This window comes from Myiozetetes cayanensis, unplaced genomic scaffold, assembly GCF_022539395.1.
Source record: "Myiozetetes cayanensis isolate MyiCay16 unplaced genomic scaffold, myiCay2020 scf23, whole genome shotgun sequence".
NCBI classification, from domain to species: domain Eukaryota; kingdom Metazoa; phylum Chordata; class Aves; order Passeriformes; family Tyrannidae; genus Myiozetetes; species Myiozetetes cayanensis.
Genome location: NW_026087445.1, coordinates 5,094,468 through 5,112,887, shown reverse-complemented (window position 1 = coordinate 5,112,887; position 18,420 = coordinate 5,094,468). Strand labels below are relative to the sequence as shown.

The 18,420-nt window shown below is 44.7% G+C and overlaps 1 protein-coding gene across 5 annotated transcripts in view; it reads right to left on the bottom strand.

The window, feature by feature from the left end:
• SPTAN1 (spectrin alpha, non-erythrocytic 1) overlaps positions 1-17,229 on the bottom strand; it is a 46,884-nt gene extending 29,655 nt beyond the window's left edge. For all 5 annotated transcript variants that reach the window (XM_050320259.1, XM_050320255.1, XM_050320256.1 and 2 more), the window contains exons 1-14: positions 17,097-17,229; positions 9,174-9,413; positions 8,468-8,593; positions 6,516-6,656; positions 5,421-5,567; positions 4,792-4,925; positions 3,968-4,112; positions 3,727-3,881; positions 2,403-2,538; positions 1,796-1,897; positions 1,485-1,622; positions 998-1,108; positions 475-552; positions 142-297 (exon numbers count right to left, since the gene is read on the bottom strand). In XM_050320259.1, coding sequence (XP_050176216.1) covers positions 142-297; positions 475-552; positions 998-1,108; positions 1,485-1,622; positions 1,796-1,897; positions 2,403-2,538; positions 3,727-3,881; positions 3,968-4,112; positions 4,792-4,925; positions 5,421-5,567; positions 6,516-6,656; positions 8,468-8,593; positions 9,174-9,410 — 1,806 coding nt within the window. In that variant the 5' untranslated portion in view covers positions 9,411-9,413; positions 17,097-17,229. The remainder of the gene's footprint in view (positions 1-141; positions 298-474; positions 553-997; positions 1,109-1,484; positions 1,623-1,795; positions 1,898-2,402; positions 2,539-3,726; positions 3,882-3,967; positions 4,113-4,791; positions 4,926-5,420; positions 5,568-6,515; positions 6,657-8,467; positions 8,594-9,173; positions 9,414-17,096) is intronic.
• Positions 17,230-18,420: the final 1,191 nt, after the last annotated feature.

The window sequence follows — 18,420 nt, the reverse complement described above, 5'->3', positions numbered from 1 at the left end:
GGGTCAGGGGGAAATTACCATTCCTCCTGTTGCCGTTAATATCACGGACTATCAGCAACATTTTGGCTGACACCAATTTGCCTCAATTAGACTGATTACATTAAGCCTTAAAAACATTCTACCCTCCATCCCTGTGTTTACCTTGTAGGCCTCATCAGTGGCAGTTTTCATCTTTTCATTAACCCAGCTCTTCAGCTCGTCAGAGTCTCGGAAGAACTGCTGCAGGTGGAAGGAGTCGGCCAGCTGGGCGCGCCGGTACATGGCTCGTTCGTGGAGGGCGTTCCGGCGGCTCAGCAGCTGAAAAAAAGAGAAAGGAAAAAGGGTTTTAAATTCCTCAGGCTTGTAAGAACCACCACTGTATCCACCCTCTTGGGAGAGCTACACAGACTTATCCTATATTGAAGTCACACCATGTGAAATAATAAAGCAGAACGTGATTAAAGTCCACAGCCCAAATCTGTTTCGGGTACTCACGGCATCTCTGCGTGTGGCGACATCATCCATGGCATAGTGGTTGTTCTGAATCAGCTTAGTAGCAAACTCATCTAATGCCTGAAGAGAAAACAGGTTTCCATTTATTTGGTGTAACAGAAATGGTGCAAGTTTGCTTGGTACATCAATTCCCAAAAGTGTATCCCAGTAAAAGTGGCAGAAATCCGTTAAGAGAGCTGTTGTCACTCCCTTTTCTATCTGTACCATCATCTTCCACGTTGCAGGTTTTTGACAAATCTTCACCCTCACACGTGCTGGTATGCTAAGCAAGCACCAGGTTACCCAGCTCTGAGGTAGCAATAGAGCCCTCTCCAAACTTCTCTACTGTTTTCCATTTTAGAGACAATACATGTTATTTAGAGCTAATACATCCCACATAACAATGGGTCGTTCTGCAAAGCAAACCCCATCCTCGTCATCCTCCAGCAATGTCTCCTCCCCAGGCAATAAATTCTCTTGTTTTACTTCTTGCCCATTGAGTGATGACCTAATGTAAATGACTTACTGTGATTTTCTCCTCTTGGGCACTTAGGGATTTCTCAAAGTCTTCGTGCTTCTTTAGAAGAGCCTCCACACTGTCCAGAGAATCACCAAGGTCTTCATTCAGCAGAAAGGCCTGAAATAAGGAAACAAAAAACATTTTTATGTCTCCATGCTCAACTGCTCTAAGTGAACTCAAGCACAGCCAGTGATGCTTCCTGCCATTTGTTATTATCAAAAAGTAAAGGATGGATATGCTGGGACTGAGTACACTTTAAGTTTCTAACAGCCAAAGGTTCTGAGTGATTCTCTTTACTTTCTTATTCAACCAGCATTTTACAAGAGTTAACACCCAAAAAAGCCATCTCACAGTTTCAGCATTAGATGGAAACAGTCACTGCAGCATCTCAGGCTGCCACTCGTTAATTGTTTGAGATGCTTTGTTTGAGTGCAGAAGATTAACCAGAAACTAAAATCGACCACATCTGGAGAGTTCAAAGATTTGCACTCACTTCTTGCTTGCTCATCCAGTTGTCAACCTGCTCAGTGTCCCTGTAGAAGAGCTGCAGGTCCATGCACTGCTCGTACTGCTGCCTGCGCAGCTCCCACAGCTCCAGCAGGGCAGCCCTTTCGTCCGACAGGATGGTCAGCTGATGGACAGGGGAGAGGAACACACAACAATTTCATTAACAGGCTGTTTAACTGAACAGCTGTGACTCAAAGAAGTGCTTAACACTGCAATGAAAACAACATGTTGTGTAAATACACAGATCTCTCTTAAATTAAGGTAGAATTCTTCCAGGAGCCCTCGCTCTCAGCTCACCTTTTCTTTCACCTCATCAGAAGCGTAGTGGCCAGCAGCAAGCAGAGCCTGGCCAGACTCATCAGCAGATTTGAAGCTGTCTTCGTGGGCATCAATTTCTCCCTATGAAAGGAGATGGGAATAGGCTGTTACCAAAATTTATCTTGAAATGGAGTGTCAGAATATGAAAAAACTGCTATTGAAAATAACACAGAGACAACAGTCTGGTCTCCTGAATGCTGAACATTTGACTAGCTTTAAATACATCACCCTTAACCTGAAAACTAGAGAGAAATGTATTATCTTACAATGCAGATAAGGTGGGCATAAATTCCTAAATTAAAATGAAACTCAAGGTTGATTTGAGCTGCACTCTTTCTGCTCACTTACAGCAATTCCTCCTGATGGAGAACCAAAACAGCTGTTAGACCAACTGGCTGCTATCAGGTCTATTCTTTATAAAATATTATAATAAAATTCTTCAATACTTAGTAATCAGTGCATATTTACTACCTAGGAACAAAGTAAAAATATGAAATCAGGACACAGTGCTGCATGAGCTGCATGAGCCAAGCCCTGCAGAGCTCCAACCCCAGCAGCTGTGGCTCAGGCTGTGTCACCACTCTACCTTATGTTCCTGATGTCTGTCTAGAAGGGCTTCTGCTCCAGCCACGTCATTGGCGAGTTCATCAGCATTTATCAGAGCCTTCATCTCAGTCACCCAGCTGGTGAGGTCTCGGAAATCCGCAAGGAATCGCTGCAGCCTTCGGAAAGCAAAGGAAAAAACGGTCAGGAATAATCTGCTGGCTTAGCTTCTCCCTCCTTATCCCAAAGGAAGGGTTACAAACATGAAAGCTGTTCCTGAGATGCAAACAGAACACCACCAAAATGCACTCAGAATATTAAATAACTAAATAAGCTTTCAATGAAAAAAGCCTTTTGAAGTCAAGAAAGTGCTGGGCTCTAAATCCATATCTTAAAGACATGTTTTGCATATAACTTATACTGAAGGTAAAGCAAATATTCCCAACTACAAGCTGAAGACAACAGAAATCAAAACATGGTTCTCAAGCTGAGTGTTTCAAGATAACCCACAGGGCTGCTTCTGTCACAACCATAACTGCCTGTGGAGGAGGGAACTGGCAGAAAGTTTCAACTGCACAAGCCTCAGCCTTAAAACAAGCAAACAATCTCTCAAATTCTTCCAGTTGTTGCCTTTGGCACGTGCTTAACATTTATCAGCACAAGGCATCAGTTTCTGTTTCCCTTCTACAGTTGCTGTTAATTGATCTGAAGAGATTACGGCAGGGAAGGTAAAGGCAAAGATTATTTGTGTGGATCTCCACTGCCATAAATCCCACATCACAGGAGGGAAACCAAGGGCAGAAAAACAAAACCCTTAGAAAGGATGTAAACTCATCACCATGTGTGGAGGTTTCTTTGTCATGAGGTTTCTCAACACAGATAACCAGGCTGGTATAGAAACAAGACTGGATGAAGAGAAATCCAACACCAGCAAAGCAACTATCACAGAAACAGGGACTTCACTTAGTCTGGGACAATCCATCAAACATCACACTTCAGAGAGACTCAGAAGGACTCCATAGTGAGCTTTGTAGTAAATGTATTTAAAAAAAACCCCAGTAACACTAAAATGTAGTCAGATACTTCAAAACACAGATGGGGAAAAAACCACGTCTTAAAACACCACAGTGTCTGTTTCTATATCTGAATCCGCATCCAAAGGTTGACCAAGAGCTGCAGGTATTTCTTTATCACATAAATATTTATTTTACTACAAGAAGTCGGCGTAAAATATAATCTGGTGAACTGTTTCTGAAAACACCAGAATCACCCCAGTATTTTGCAAACACCATCCCTTTCCTCTCCCAAAAGCCTTCTGTGAGGTGTGCCCAAGCAGAAGGGAACAGGGTGCTGCTGGGACGCCCCACCTGTAGGAGTCGTTGAGGCGGCCGTGCCTCTCCGCTGCCAGCGTGCGGATCTGCTCCCAGTTGGCAATGAGCTCCTCCCGCTTCACTTGGATTTGGGAAGCGTTGATGGGGTGAGACTGCTGCAAACGGTCAGCTTCTGTACACAGGGCCTTCACCTGCAGCCAGGCACAAAGTGTGAGTTCCCAGCCCTCCACAAGCAGGTAACTTGGTTAAGTTGTAGGTAAAATGTGTCTCAGGGTACCTTGTCCTCCAGAGCCGCCAGATCTCTCTCCAGCCCCTCGTGCTTGCGCAGCAAAGCCTGCACACTGGCCAAATCTCTGCCAAAATCATCTGAGGCCATCAACTGCCCTTTCTCCTTAATCCAGCTGATTGTTTCATCCACATCCCTTCAAAACAAAGCACAAGTTGAAAGCAGTCTATCTCGTATGGAAAAAGGAAGAAAGCAGGATGTGTTCCTGTCCGTGTGCCAGACGTGCTGGCATACAAACCACGTTTATAAACACTGCAGCCAACCACAAACACACTTTATAGAAAACAAAAAGAAATGGACTTTTACATCTCGAGAAACTTTGAAGAGTATTAACAGGCCACTCTTCAAGTGGCGTCACCAGATGCAAACAAGGAATTACAGCACCATCACTGAGTAGGTTCATTTCCCACTCCAGACCCTTCTTTGACTTAATTACAGCAAATCTCAAAATGCTGTAGATGGAGATGAAGATAGAAAGACATTGCTCAAAAAACCCCAGAACAACTGGGCTGCCATCCACCTGACAAGAAATACATCCCTTTTCAGGCTCATCTAGGGCAGAACTGGGTGAAAAAGCCCTCAGAGGAAAGGGAAGCAGAGCTGCCATTAGCAGGAATGAACAAACTGCCCAGTGCTGAGAAGCTGCATCACAATAATTATCCCAAAGTAATTCCAGAACAACAAGGCCTTCATTCAACAAGTCATGCAGAAGAGTAAAGCAGAACCTTAACAGACAGTAGCCCTTCTCATCCTGTGTGCAGCTGATTCCACCACTGAACAGCCACACAAGGATTCCAGCACATCCCAGTCCGTACCTGTTGAAGCGCTGAACTTCAGCTGCCCCGAAGAGCTTCCCTTGCCTCTGGAGGGCAAGCCCCTTAAGACGCTGCCAGCTTGCATTGACTTCATCCTGTTTGGACTTAATCAGTTCCTCTTCAGGGTGTTGTTCCTGGCAAGCAAAGACAGTTGTTGTTTTCACGTGTTTTGTGGTTTTACAGCCATTGACAAAAGCCTTGGAATGCCGCTGGTTTTCAAGAGATCAATTTATAATTCCTGTCCCTTCCAGATGACCACTCCATTCAATAATTTCCCTGAAATTTCCCTGTGCCAACATTCAATACCCTTGTAGTGGTTTCCCTATGTACTAATTAGTCTGTGGGAAGAGGGTTGTGAACAGCATCTTTCTTTTTTCCTGGAATGCAACACTTCCTGCCCTGTCTCCATCCATGATCAAGCCCCAGATGTCGTATCAGAGGAGACATCAAACCTGCCTGTCCAAGGTAAATACATTTAACCCCAAACACGACAGTTTCTCTTACTAATCACTCCACATTTTCAGGAGTATCCCCAGCCACCAACCCAAGGGGAAAGGGGAAGCTGCAGCCAAACCAGCCTGCTGTTATACCTGACTTGCCAAGAGATTGTCAACACACACACATTTTACCTGGATAAGTTTGCCAGCAAACTGGTTCACTTCGTTTACTCTTTCCTCGTGAGCTGCAAGGTCTGTCTGGAACTCTTCAAACTTCTTTTGCAGAACCTCAACGTGCTCTAAGTCCTGTCCAAGCTCTTCTGAGGTCACTATTGCTTCCTAGCACATTGGGAAAAAAAAAAACATGTTAATTTCAGCATATCCTATGGGAAATCACTACTGAAAATTAGGAAGCAAACTGTCCTAATTTTCAATAGGTCAAAGACAATCAAAGTGATTAAAGTCAGATTTAAAGCTCCATTCCCCACCCCAACACTCATAAGTCATTGCAGAGAATATGCAAGATCATTAAAGGAATTATTTTTAGATCTTCCTTGGTCATATTAATTTTTCAAGTACAAATTCCCAGCACACAGAGTGATCAGAACTCATTCACATTTCATCCTGTTGATGGGTATTTGCTGCAGGCTCCTGCTGCAAGATTTCTGGAATGAAAAGTGCACTGTCATATTCCAAAACAGTTAGGGAGAGTTCCCAGTTTGAACCCACAGCGACACAAACCAGCAAACCATCATTAAGAAAACCCCTGTGATTATTATGTGGCTTTCTTTTCCCCTTGATAGTGTGGTTTGTGGTCTGTTTGCTCAGGGTTCAAAGAGTCAAGAGCCAACAGTTCTGCTGCAGTTCATGTCCTTCCAAGGTACACACAAAGATATTCCCATCATTAAGTGACTGATGGGTGTTTGGGTGGGCTCCTTTCTCTAACAGGTCAATCAGAACATTTATTCAAGTAACATTTGCTTTTACGTGCTGTAGATTTCCTCTACAGGAAAAGTAAATTTTATTCAAATCTCCTCAAAGAAGACAAAGAATTGGTCCCATTAACTGTGCTCTCCAACACACAGGCTTCCTCTTACTCTAATACAGAGAAATAATATTAGTTTGCACACCTACTGCTGATGCAATGTGAGTAACTAAAAGTGTACAGGTGCCTTTCCAAGCCCTCTGTGATCACCTGGCCTCCAATGACTCTGCTGATAGAAATTTTTCCACACAAACACATCAGACTGCCCACCAAGGACACAGTAAAGGCAGGCAATGATGTACCTTGTCATTGATCCAGTCCATGACATCTTCACATTCCCGGAGGAACTGCACCAGCTTCTGGGCCTGCAGTAATTTGACCCCCTTCTCTCTCATCTTTTCCATCAGTAATTCCCACAGTCGGTGCAGCTCCTGCAGTCGAGTCTAAAACAGCAGGATGTGGTTATTCAAATCCTGAGAAGGTTCAATTTAGTCCCCTCCTGACCTTAACAGTAGATTTATTTTTTTTTTTCTGAAGTTGTACAACCTAAACCTTTCTTTAGGCAAAGGGTGGACAAACCTCACAGCAATTTTACTTCCAGTCATTAGTTTTCAAATGATGTAAAAGTGTTGCAATAACACAAAATTAAAAGTTACTAAACTAAGTATTTACATTTTTATTAATTAATGAATTATGTTAGCATAACTATGAGGTAAACAATGAGATAAAAATTTGATTTAAATTCTATGCTAATATGAAGTAAGACCAAAAATTTGCTGCTCTCCCCTTCAAACGTTCTTTTTTGGGAAGTCAATTCCCAATAAGTGAATCTCACCTTCCTTTATTTTTATCTAAGACAACACATTTTGTTGTCGAATTTGTGCCATTTTCCTCTATTTTAACCACTTTTCTTTACACCAATCAGTTAATTTGTTTAGCCAACATTGTTAAGTACTGCAATCCTGACATCCCAGGATAATTATTAGTTTTAATATTGAGTCTCTGGCTGAACTCAGCGTTTCAAAACTGTTGGGAGCCGCTATAAATTTCAGAGACAATAAAAACTAAACCCACACCCCCACACAGGCACACACAAGTTGCAAAACAGGAAAGTATCTGCTCCACCCATCATCTACCAGACCTGAAACTTGAAAGTCATTCAAGAGAAGCTTTTGAACCTGACGGGCGGAGGTTCCACTGAAGCCACTCAGCGAGTTCAGTTAAGGAGGTTCAGAGGGAGGAAAGAGCTCGGAGAGTGCCCCAAAGGACAGTGCAAAGTGCCAGCCAAGGGGGGAGGGGACACTGCACACACAGGTGTCACAGCACAGTCACAAGTGTCACCTACTCGCATGTGGGACCCCACTTGGGTGGCCGTGACTATCGGGCGCTGGGCCGTCCGGTAGGGCGTGAAGGACTGAATTAAAGGCAAGTTATCACCCCAGACATCACAGACAACACCACGGCTTTGGGCTTTTTAAACTATTGGTGGTGAGGGTTAGACAGTCACAGTGAGGTTTCTAAAATAGGTGCTACTTCAGGGTTTTTTTACTACATAACCTATTAAAAACCCCTGCTTTTCTTAGTTACGATGAAACGATGAACCTATCAATTAGGTTTGATAATCACTGCAAAAATATCACAAGAGTCCTCATCTGGGAAAGCTGTAACAGCTCTCATCGAGATCATAGGAAGGAAAAAGCTCTCAATAACAACTTTAAACAACTGCATGAAAAAAACCCCCACAGTCATGACTGATACTGAAATGAGGCCCAGAAACAGCAGATTTAAAGTGAGAACACAAATTAAACAGATTTGAATGTGTGGCCAGTACAACTTAACCAGAAGGCAAAGACCATTAGAGACCTGATCTGAGCCAGAGCACACAGCTTAGGATGGCTGAAGCCTACTGGTTTGGTTGCTTGTGTTACTTATTATTGCAGAAAATTAAAATGCTAAATATAAGTGAAGAAATGAGTGGTCAACATGCCTGACATCAGGCTTTGTAAATTTGATTTATAATTCATCATTTGCCTCATGGCTTTCAAATATATCTTTGAGTCACCTCAGAACTGGATCTAAGAAAAGCCATGAGTTGGGTGCTCATGAGAGAGGAAAACACCTCTAAGCTTTACAAATACAAATTCTCCATAGAATTCTAAAAAGCATTTTGGAATACGGAGTTCTCTGTGCCATCTGGACAAAGTGCTTCGTGAAAAACCTGTCAGAGGGGGGAAGGAAACGTTTTAAAACTCACTCGGATGGTTTCGGATGCAAAATGGCTTTCATTAATCATCTGATTTCCAGTCTCATCCAGTTTAATGATAGCTCCTGAATTGGCCTGCACCTCAGCTTCGAAGGCCTGGTGCTTCTGCAGCTTCCCCTACAAGGAAAACATCAAAGAAGGTGACTGAGACTTGAACAGCCTCCTCCACCTTCCCCAGCACCAGGATCTTTGGTGTATTTTAGGCATGTTCAGTGCTGACCAGCACACAATAACACATCACAGCTGAAGTCAGTTGTATCATGTGTTTCACCCCAATTTAATTCTTGTGTTTGCTCTTTTACACCCCAGTGTTCAAAGCCCTGAGAACCCTTCAGCTAATTCCACCCACACCAGCTTGTTTTCTACAAATATCCTTTTCTTTTTGGTGGAAACAACAACCAATAATTCACAAAGTGAAGGTGTCCAACGAATTCTAGGATTAAACAAAGCTGGGTTTATGCTACGCTACAAGGAGTAATTTTTTCTATGCTGATGCAGCATCTAATCCATTATTAAAAATATTCCAATTATACCAGCAAAGAAACCAGGCTTTTGAAGAGCATTTGCAAGGTCATGGGTGTTTGCATCCATCTGACTTTGCTCTCAGCTCAAGTTTCATTTCTGTGCTTGTTCTCAGCTGACCCGGAACACCCCAAAATTAATAGCACAGGAAACTGAAAATGGCAGGAGGACTTGCCTGCAGATTGCTGGGGTCTTTGTAGTTTTCATCAGATGCTATCTGCAGTTTCTCCTGGATCCATTTCTCCAGCTCATCTGCATCCCGCTGGAAAAACTGGAATCGATAGGAATCCTCGAGCTTCTGGCGCCTCAGAGAGGAGAGCTCCTTGAACCTGTGGTACCGGTCCAGGACCTGCTGCCGCCTCTCCTGGATGTCCTCGGCCGTTTCCAACACTTTGACACCGCTCGGATCCATTTTCTGAAGGGCAAAGAATAAAATTAACGTTATGTTTGCCCCATGAAGCGTGGGGAGGGCAGGAAGAGATCCATGCAAGAAAAGCTGCTCTTTTAAAGTCAGGTGGGTCGCTTACAGGCTTACCCTGTGTGTGCAGGCATGTGTACAAAATATAATTATTATACATATAAATACATAAAACCACACTTCTAGAATAACAGGGAAAAGAATATTTACAGAGCATTGAACATCTACTTATTTTGGATAAATATGGCTGTAGTCAGAGAAAGGTCGTGTTGGCTCAAACATGCAAGAGTGGTGTGATACAAGTGTTCAAAACATGGGTTTGTGCACATGTATGTGTGGATACAAACATAAAAATATTTCTTATCCAACACAGAAAATCTGGAAATATTTTATTGAAAATACTCAATAAAAGATATAGAAAGAATATTACTGTTCTTTGAACAACTGGCCCACATGTATCTATATCTATTTTACACACACACATCTCTGATGCATCTCCTCTTTAATCTCTCAAAAAAAGTTCCAAACCCATCCTGCCACTCTCCACATAACCTTTCAAAAGCCAGTAAGAGGTTCATAGATCTGACTTTAGACAAGTCAAAGGCCATTTGTTTAACTACTGATCTCCCTCCAAGGGAAAATCCTTCTATGCTGCTTTATATACTAAAATCTAATATTCTTACCACAGGCAGCAAAGACCTGACTACTGCTCTGCTTTAGCTCCTTTCTATTAAAATTGGGATAATCTTTCATTTTCAGTTCCTAAACTTTCAAAAAAGTAATTTGACTTCCAGAGAAGAGATCTGGGCACTGGAATAGAACTGTAATGCAAATTTAAAAAGTAGAACTATTGCTGTCATTGGAATTGGATATTTACCCACTTATTTGACAACTAACTCTGCAAATCAAGAGGTTGCTGCAACAATTCTGTGCTTGAACAACTTTGCAATTAATGTCTCAATGTACAAGTATTTACATGTATAACTCGATGCTTTTATCATCAGTTCTGTACCCATCAAGTTCAGGATATTTCTCATCAATCCTATCACAGACAGGAAACCCAGATTAGAATTGCAACCTAAAAGACCTGGGCAATCTGTTAAAACACACCATGAAATGTTATTTACTCCTGAGTTAGTGCATGCTTTAATCAGACAAGTGTCTTGCACAACTGCCCGGAAAACTCCCCAGGTTGGGAAGCGATCCACACGGCCACGCTTCCCCTTTGGTTTCCAAGCACTTGGAAAGGGAACAACTGCTAGAAAGGAACACATGGGGGCCAATGCTCACATTCCTGAGCTCCCTCCCGAGGTCCCCACCCTGGCAGGAACAGCCGTGGCCGCAGTTCTTGAACTCCGAGCCCCGACTGCACTGCGGCACTTCTGGGAAGGGAGGAAAACTCAGCTTGGCTTTTTCTTCCCCTCGTTATTGTCAAAGGAGGGCAAGGAAAAAGAAAAAACCACCCCAGTGTCTGCAGGCTGTGTTACATAAATGAGGACCAGGTTTCCTCTGGCAGCAGAACCAAAATCTCCACCTGATTACTGAGTATTAAAAGCTCAAACCCCTGAACACAACTCGGGCTCGAGCACAGATCTGGTTCCCTGGGAAAGCAGCTGTTTGTTCCAGAATTCTTTCAACAACCTTTTTCCTCCAGGAAAGGAAGTTATTGCTAAAAACCTTCCTTTCCTGCCCTGTCACGCTGTGTTTGAAAATCCCAACAACCCTTGTTTTAAAGTGCACTGTGTTCAGGGATAACACGGTGCCAGTTGGTCCAATTTACTGCCCGGCTGGAACCCGTCTCTGCTGATCCTGGTTTTGGGCAGTGCTGGGAGAAAATTAAATCCTAGTTAGCCTCCAACTGCACAGTCATGGCCTGGACAATGCAATTCAACTTGTATTTCAGTATTAGAAATAACCTCCCCAGACAAAGTGACTTGAAATCACTTTAAATTATTAATTTAGGCAACTATTTGAATTATTTAAATTATCATTTAAAATACTCTTACGTCATTAAAAACCAAACAGGGGACCTGTAATTCGGCCTGGGAGCTGGTTTGCCTCTCACCATGCGAGCCAGGCAATCTGGCTCCTCTTTTTGCTGGAACTGGTTAAAAGAAAGGCTCCTTTTGTGACTACAGTAAGTCCAGCGAGTCAATTGTACAAGAAGTGCTTTGGGGTAGCAATAATGGACTGTTCTTCCTGCAGCACCAGCGACGTCAGCAGAGTCTGTGCTGCCAGAGCCAGCAGCAGTCACCAGGGGCTGGCAATTCCAAAGCCATGGATGCTGCAGAACGATGCAGGCTCCGACTGCAGCACCCCTGGAACACCAAACACCCCTCTGAGATGTTCCCTCGGCCCAACGGCACCGTTTGAGGCATCTCCGATGGCCCCTCGCAGGAATCCCACCCACGGGACGGGGCTTTGTGTTTGTAACTCAAACCAGCGGGATGTGACAGATAAGGAGCGTCACTGCAGCCCCTCCCAGCGCTGCCTGGGCCTCATGATAAGGTCGAGCAGGGAGAACCTTCCAGAACCACCTTGGCCTTCCCCACAGCCCCAGAGAGTGGCTCTGAACTCCACGTCCTCACGGCATTTGAATTTCTCACTTCTAAGACTGACTTCAGGTCACCTTATGTCTGACTAAAATAATCAGAAATGCTTCTTCTCACTCTACTGTTCTGGTGGGTTTTTTTTTCATCTACAATGAGTTGCCTTCCCCAGTCAATACAATCAAACTTGCATGGGAACACACAAGTGCAGGTATTTACAGGCACTGCAGTGCAACAGTGCTGATGTCAGCAACACCATTCACGTCTGGGGACAGATCCCGAGGTGGGTTCAGCAGGAATTACAGCAGGGCCACCAGGGCAGACACACAGCAGAGCTGTCAGCATTTCCCTTACCCAAACACGTTTTCAGGGATTTAAAAACACAAATGGAAAGTGCACTCAGCGCTGGGCACAAGATTTGAGAGTGTTTTTAAAAGCAACAACACGAAGCTTAAAAATTTCAACTCCTTTGCTTGAAAAACACTCCGAGATCAATGTATAAAAATCACTGCCTTAAAGAATAGTAAAATAGTAACTGTCTCTTAAGACAAGCCCTGATGTTACATGTATTTATTTCAGCTGAGCTCTGTCACCTGTGTTCAGTTCCTATGAGCTCAGTAGTAGCTGTAACAGGACTATTTTCCCTATCAGAACAATCCCTCCTTCCCGAGTCCGAACACATGAGCAGCTCGATGCATTTTTTCCATGTTCATCGATATCACACCCCCTCAATCCTGTCCAAGGAAGATTTAACTGCTACCAGCTCCTCCCCTCTTGGAGATCAAGAACAGATTGCTGATCTTTCTTCTTCCAGCAAAAAAAAATGAATGGGAAACGGATGTGGAAATAACCTTCAAAAGGACAGAGGGGAAAAAAAAAAACCCAACGTTTTTCCCAGCTTTCACTTCTCCCATTCACAGCTCCCTGGAAACACCAGGGAAGGAGCCACTACGTGTGTCTCAAACACAAAACCACCACGACTGCCTGGTTTAGGGAAAGTCCACCTTGCACTGCAGGTAAATCAAAGGAAGGTCACGAACAGCCCCAAATCTCCCCAGATTCCAAGCCACAAAAAATCAGTCAAGTGCTGCAGTACAGAAAACAAAAATAAATAAAAAAATCAAGATGTGCTGAAGTTGCTGCTTTATGTTGTAGATTCCTGCAGACTCACCACAGCACAGGTAAAATTCAAACATGCCCCAAAACTCAAGTAGGTATTGCAGGGACACGAGAAACCGGCGCGTTAAAAGAAATAAGAAATGTAAATTGTTTCAATCAAAGACAGCAATTTTGGCTGATTAGAGGGTTTGAGCACAGCCTCAATTTTGCACTTTTGAAGTACGAAGACAATTAAAGACCTGTTCAATTTTAGGCATTTAATCTTCAAATCTTAATCCCACTATTCAAATAATCGCCCGTTTGAATTTGGTGTCTTTATGTACAGTGGGGTTTTTTTTGGCTCTGTTTTGTTTTGGTATCACCACAGACCTTTGATAAAACTATGCAGGGCTGGCAAGGACTGCACTCTGCTGAGACTCCTGAGAAAGCAAATTACCTTGACTGCATTGCAGAAGAGCAGAGTTTACAGGTAATACAAGATTATATAATTAACCCCAGCGTTTTCCACCCCCGTTTGTTATCTTCTCATTGTCCTCTGAATTGCAGTATAAACATTTCCATCACTACCATTTCCAAATAAAACATAGTTGCTTGTGTTCCCCAGTTGAAATCTGGTCCGTGCATCCTATTTATTTTACCAGCCCTGAAAAGGAAACATCCCAGTGTATAAACAGTTACACCACAACAATTCAAGGAGTCAGAAATTTGGGCAAGTGGATGGACAGGAACCAAAGCCAACCTCGAATGCACCATGTTCTACACTGTAAAATCTCCTCACAGTTGACTGGCAGATGCTATAAAGGAAAAGATTCTGCTCAAAAGTACCTTTTAAAACAAAAAGCTCTTTAGAAAATGAACTCACATGAAGACCTGATTGCATTGAACTGTAACACCTCTGCAATGTTCACACATCATGCACCACAGGCAGAAATTAGGCAACTCAAAGTATTAAAGGAAAGGCAGATCAGACTCACACTAAGTGCAGATAAAGCACCTGCTGTGTCGAACAAACTCTCAAACCAGTGTTTTGTTACAAACAGGTCACTGCAATAAAGGCAGGCAAGTGTGGAGGGCACTTCATGCATCATGTGAAATACCTGGACTTTGAGTTTACGAAAGGATGACAACATGATGGAGGAATGCAGAGTCTAAAAGGGAGGGGGAAATGGAGATAATGTTCAGCCAATGACCAGCAGAAGGACATGGCTCATTTTTTTTTCCCCCAGATGCATTTTCTGTCACAGTACCTGTTTATTACTTCCCTTCTGCTTCCTTGTCACATAAACCAATTTGGTGTTAACGTCACCCAAGCCATTGAGAAGAACAGACCTCCCCACGCAGAAAAAGGTTACAGGAGCAACAGAAAAACTTAATTAATTTGCTATGTATTAACCTTCCCAATTATCTGTAGACAAAACAGAAAACTACCCCAACCTGAAGGTCAAAACAGAAAGTAAAGCAAGTTCTCTGGACTTGGCAAATGACGGTTCTTGCTACAGCGTAATTAAGTGTGATGGCTTAATTTAAAGACACAAATTCAATCAGGAGGTTTGGAATATAAATACCCACTAAGGTGTTTACTTTCAATTACCACAGTCAAAGAAAAAGGCCAAGCAGCAGTTGTGACAAAGCTGTTTTTTGAGTTGTGGCTGTTCCGTGTGTCCAACCAGGGGATTTTCTGCTGACAATTCCTCGCCTCCCCTAACCCTGCGACATCCCCGTGGACACGCTGCAATCCCTCCATGGAAAACTGCAGCACACAAACGTGTGTGCCTTCGTGCTGCTGGAGCTGGGCACGTGTCCAGCTTCACCTGGCTCTGCAGCAGGGATCCAGCAGCTTCCCATTCCATCTGATCCAGGGGCAGCCCCGGGAGCACAGCCCAGTCTCCGGCCATCCATGGCATCTGCAGTCTGCTCCACCCCATTTTTCTGCTGCCTGCACTCACTCCAGGGACAAATGGAAAAAACAAACCCCCACACTGCACAAACATGCAGCAGGGAAAAGGGAGGAATTCCTATTATTTCCTCCCATACAGGCAGAGTGATGAGTTGCCCCCAAAAAGCAATGTATTTATGAATAAAATAATTACAACCTCATAAATACATTAAATAGGAAAAAAAAAACAAAAACCACCAAAAACAGGCAGCAGAGATACCGAGTTATTTGCATTAAATGACTGAGGTCAGTTATCAATGTCAGAGTTGAGAAATAGGAATTTCTCACCATGAGGCACAACCGTGTCTCAAGAGGTTTAATGCTTCTCCTACCTCACTGCTGTGCAGGAGAAAAATGGGCACAGAATGCTTAAAATGTGTAAAAGAAAGTCTTTGATATTCACCATTTTTGCTACTGTTGATGCCTCTGCTATTAAAAGAATAAACCAGAAATAGGTTCGCTAACTTCATCAACCACAGGTCTCACAGAAGCATTAACTGTAAACCTGATTTTTAAAATAAAATTTCTATTTCAATCCAGCCAATATGGACGTTTTGGTTCTTTTTTCCCAACAAGAATGGAAATAAATTACTTCTTGTGAACAATGTAACCTGTTATCTTGGTTCAAGTATTTTGCACAGCTTAACAATTCCATTATTACAGCTGCAGATCCTGCACACAGTGCAGCCAAAAACACCCCATTTCCAACCTTTTGTTCCTTACTTTCTCTGCACAATCTATAAATAAAAAAAAAATTAAGATTTCATGGAAGAACTCATTACAAGCTACATTAAAATGCATAAAAATCCCACAGTGGGATTTAATATTTGTTTTGAACAAATCCGAATCCCTGACCAAGGCCTTTCAGCGAACACAGTCATCGGAATCTTCTGGCACTTCACTGGAGACAAAATGCCAAAAGAAAATGGATTATTTGTTTTCCAGAAAGATACAGAACCATTTCAGGCTGAGCTGGCTTTTTTGGGGTTGGTTTTTTCTTTATTCTTTTTTTTTTTCCCCTTCCCTGATGTGTTCATTTGCCATCTCCAGACAACTGCTCTTCAAAACCTATTTAAATATGTATGAAAGACTGCTCAAGAGTCACGAACATTTTCCACTGGAGCACGAAGCTGGTTTATGATATAAAAAATCCTGAGCAGCCACTGTGAGCCCGCTGAAAAAATATACAGTGATAAATGCTTGTTTTTCCTTCAATAGCAGGACAAACGACTGCCCTATTGGCATATATTTATGACCCAGCAATGTAGATTTGTATCGTTATGAGCAGGCAGGGTGTACACGGGCAACAAAATGAGAAAGAATTGATTTGGATTTATTTTAAATTATATTAAAAAATAATTTATCAGGGCAGGGACAAGTCCTGATTCTTTCACGAAGGAAGCCGTAGACCTTGCCCTGTATATCACAGTGACACATCTATGGAAGGAACAGAGGTTGGGGGGGTTCTGCCGAGCCACCCCCGGCTCTGTCCCCGCCCGGAGACCCCTCCGGTCCCCGCGGAACGGGCTCTGCACCATCCCCGGCCCTTCCATCGCTCTTCCCTCCTCCTCGCCCATCCCCTGACCTTGGACAGGGCTGGGCTGCCCAGGAAGCCATTGCAGTGCAAGGGTTCCCGGGCCGGGGGCTCCATCCCCGGGGCTCGCTGCCCGGGGCAGGCTGGGCTGTGCCCGCGGGGGGCGCGGCGGGGGCTGCGAGCCACGGCCGGGGACGGCATTTTCCGCCTCTTTAGCCCTGCCCGGGGCGCTGAATGGGATTCCAGCCGCGGGTCGCGCTGCCCAGGGCGGCTGCGGCCGCTCCCTGGAAAGGAAAGGGTTCCCTGGAAGCCAAGGAATCCCTGCCCACCCCCGCCCTTCCCCGCGCTCCGCTCCCCCTCGGGCAGAGCCCCGGCCCGGCTCTGCCATAAAACACCGCCCGGCAGCAGCCGCGGCCGAGAGCGGCCTCAGCCTCGCCCGCCGCGCCCGTACACCTGTGTGTGCCGGGCGGTGCGTGCGGGGCTCGGTGAGCCCGAGCGGGCTGCGCTCGCTGCCCCCGCCCGCCCCTGCCCTCAGCCCTCACCGGCTCGGGGGGTGCGCAGGAACCTCCCGTCAGCTCCGCGCCCTCCGCCACGGACCGCGCGCGCCGCCCGCGCCTGCCCTTTTATAGCGCGGCCGGAGGTGACGTCAGCGCCGCAGAGCGGCCCTGCCCGGCCGGCGGAAAGAGCCGAAGGACTTCGGAAAGAGTCGGGAACGGGGCGGGGCGAGGCCGCGCCCTGGCGGGGAAAAGCGGAGGGAGCCGAGGGGTTCCGGGAAAACACGAGGTGTTCGCAGAGAGCCGAAGAAAGCGCTCCGGGAAGAGCCGATCAGAGCCGGAAAGGGCCGATCAGCTCCGGACAGAGCCGAGCGGCGGGCCGGGTGCCGAGGGCGTGCGTCCCTCTCGGTCCCCTGCAAGGACCCGCCTCGGGCACCGCAAAAATACACAATAACACCGGGAATCGGTTCAAATGCCCCCGCAGGGTGGCGGCGGAGCAGTCCCCGCCCCCTTCTCCGCAGCCAGGGGCGGTTTGGGGCTCAGAGATTTCGAGGCTCTGCACCCCAGTGATGGAGGCAGGTCACCTGTGCACCACCGGCACAGACTAAAACAGCAGCAGCCTCTTTATTTTACATTATTTATATGTAACTTGTTAGCTTTAAAAATATATTTTTCTATATTTCTATCTATCTACAGATCTATAGATAAAACCATCTTTTTAATGGTGGCTGCTTGAAGCAGCGTGCAGTGTCACCCAGCAGCCTGGCAAGGACACAGCAGCAAAAGGCTTGTCAAGGGAAAGCTATTTCTGAAAACCTGATGCATAAATTCAATGGAAAATGAGCCTTTAGCATTAAATTGATGTTTAAAATAGACACGTCAAAGTTCTGCCCGAAAATAATTAAATAATTCGAGCTGAGAGGGCTGGCGAGGCAGCAAGAACGTTATCGAGGCTGGAAGTGGTGAGTGGGTTTGATGGCTGGGTGAGTTAATAACACTTTCTTGGAGTGAAGCACTTCACTGGAGAAGCACAGGCACTCGTGCTGACATCCCACTGCATCCATGGGAACTCCTGTCTCCAAGCAGGAGTCTGACTCACAGCAACTTTGATGCATCTCGGCCCCAAGGCACAGCATCTCCACATCTGAGATGCTCCCCTTTGTCATATTTGATATAAATATGCATGGAAAAAATACCCTGAATATACACACATGACCTCATTTGCACTGCATCTTCATTACAGCAGCTGGCCAACATCCAAACCTGCTAAAATGACAAAAACAAGGCAAACGTTCAGCTCAAGCAGCAGATGCAACTCTAAGCTACATCTAAAAATAAATATTGATTCTTTGGGAGCACACACATTATTCAA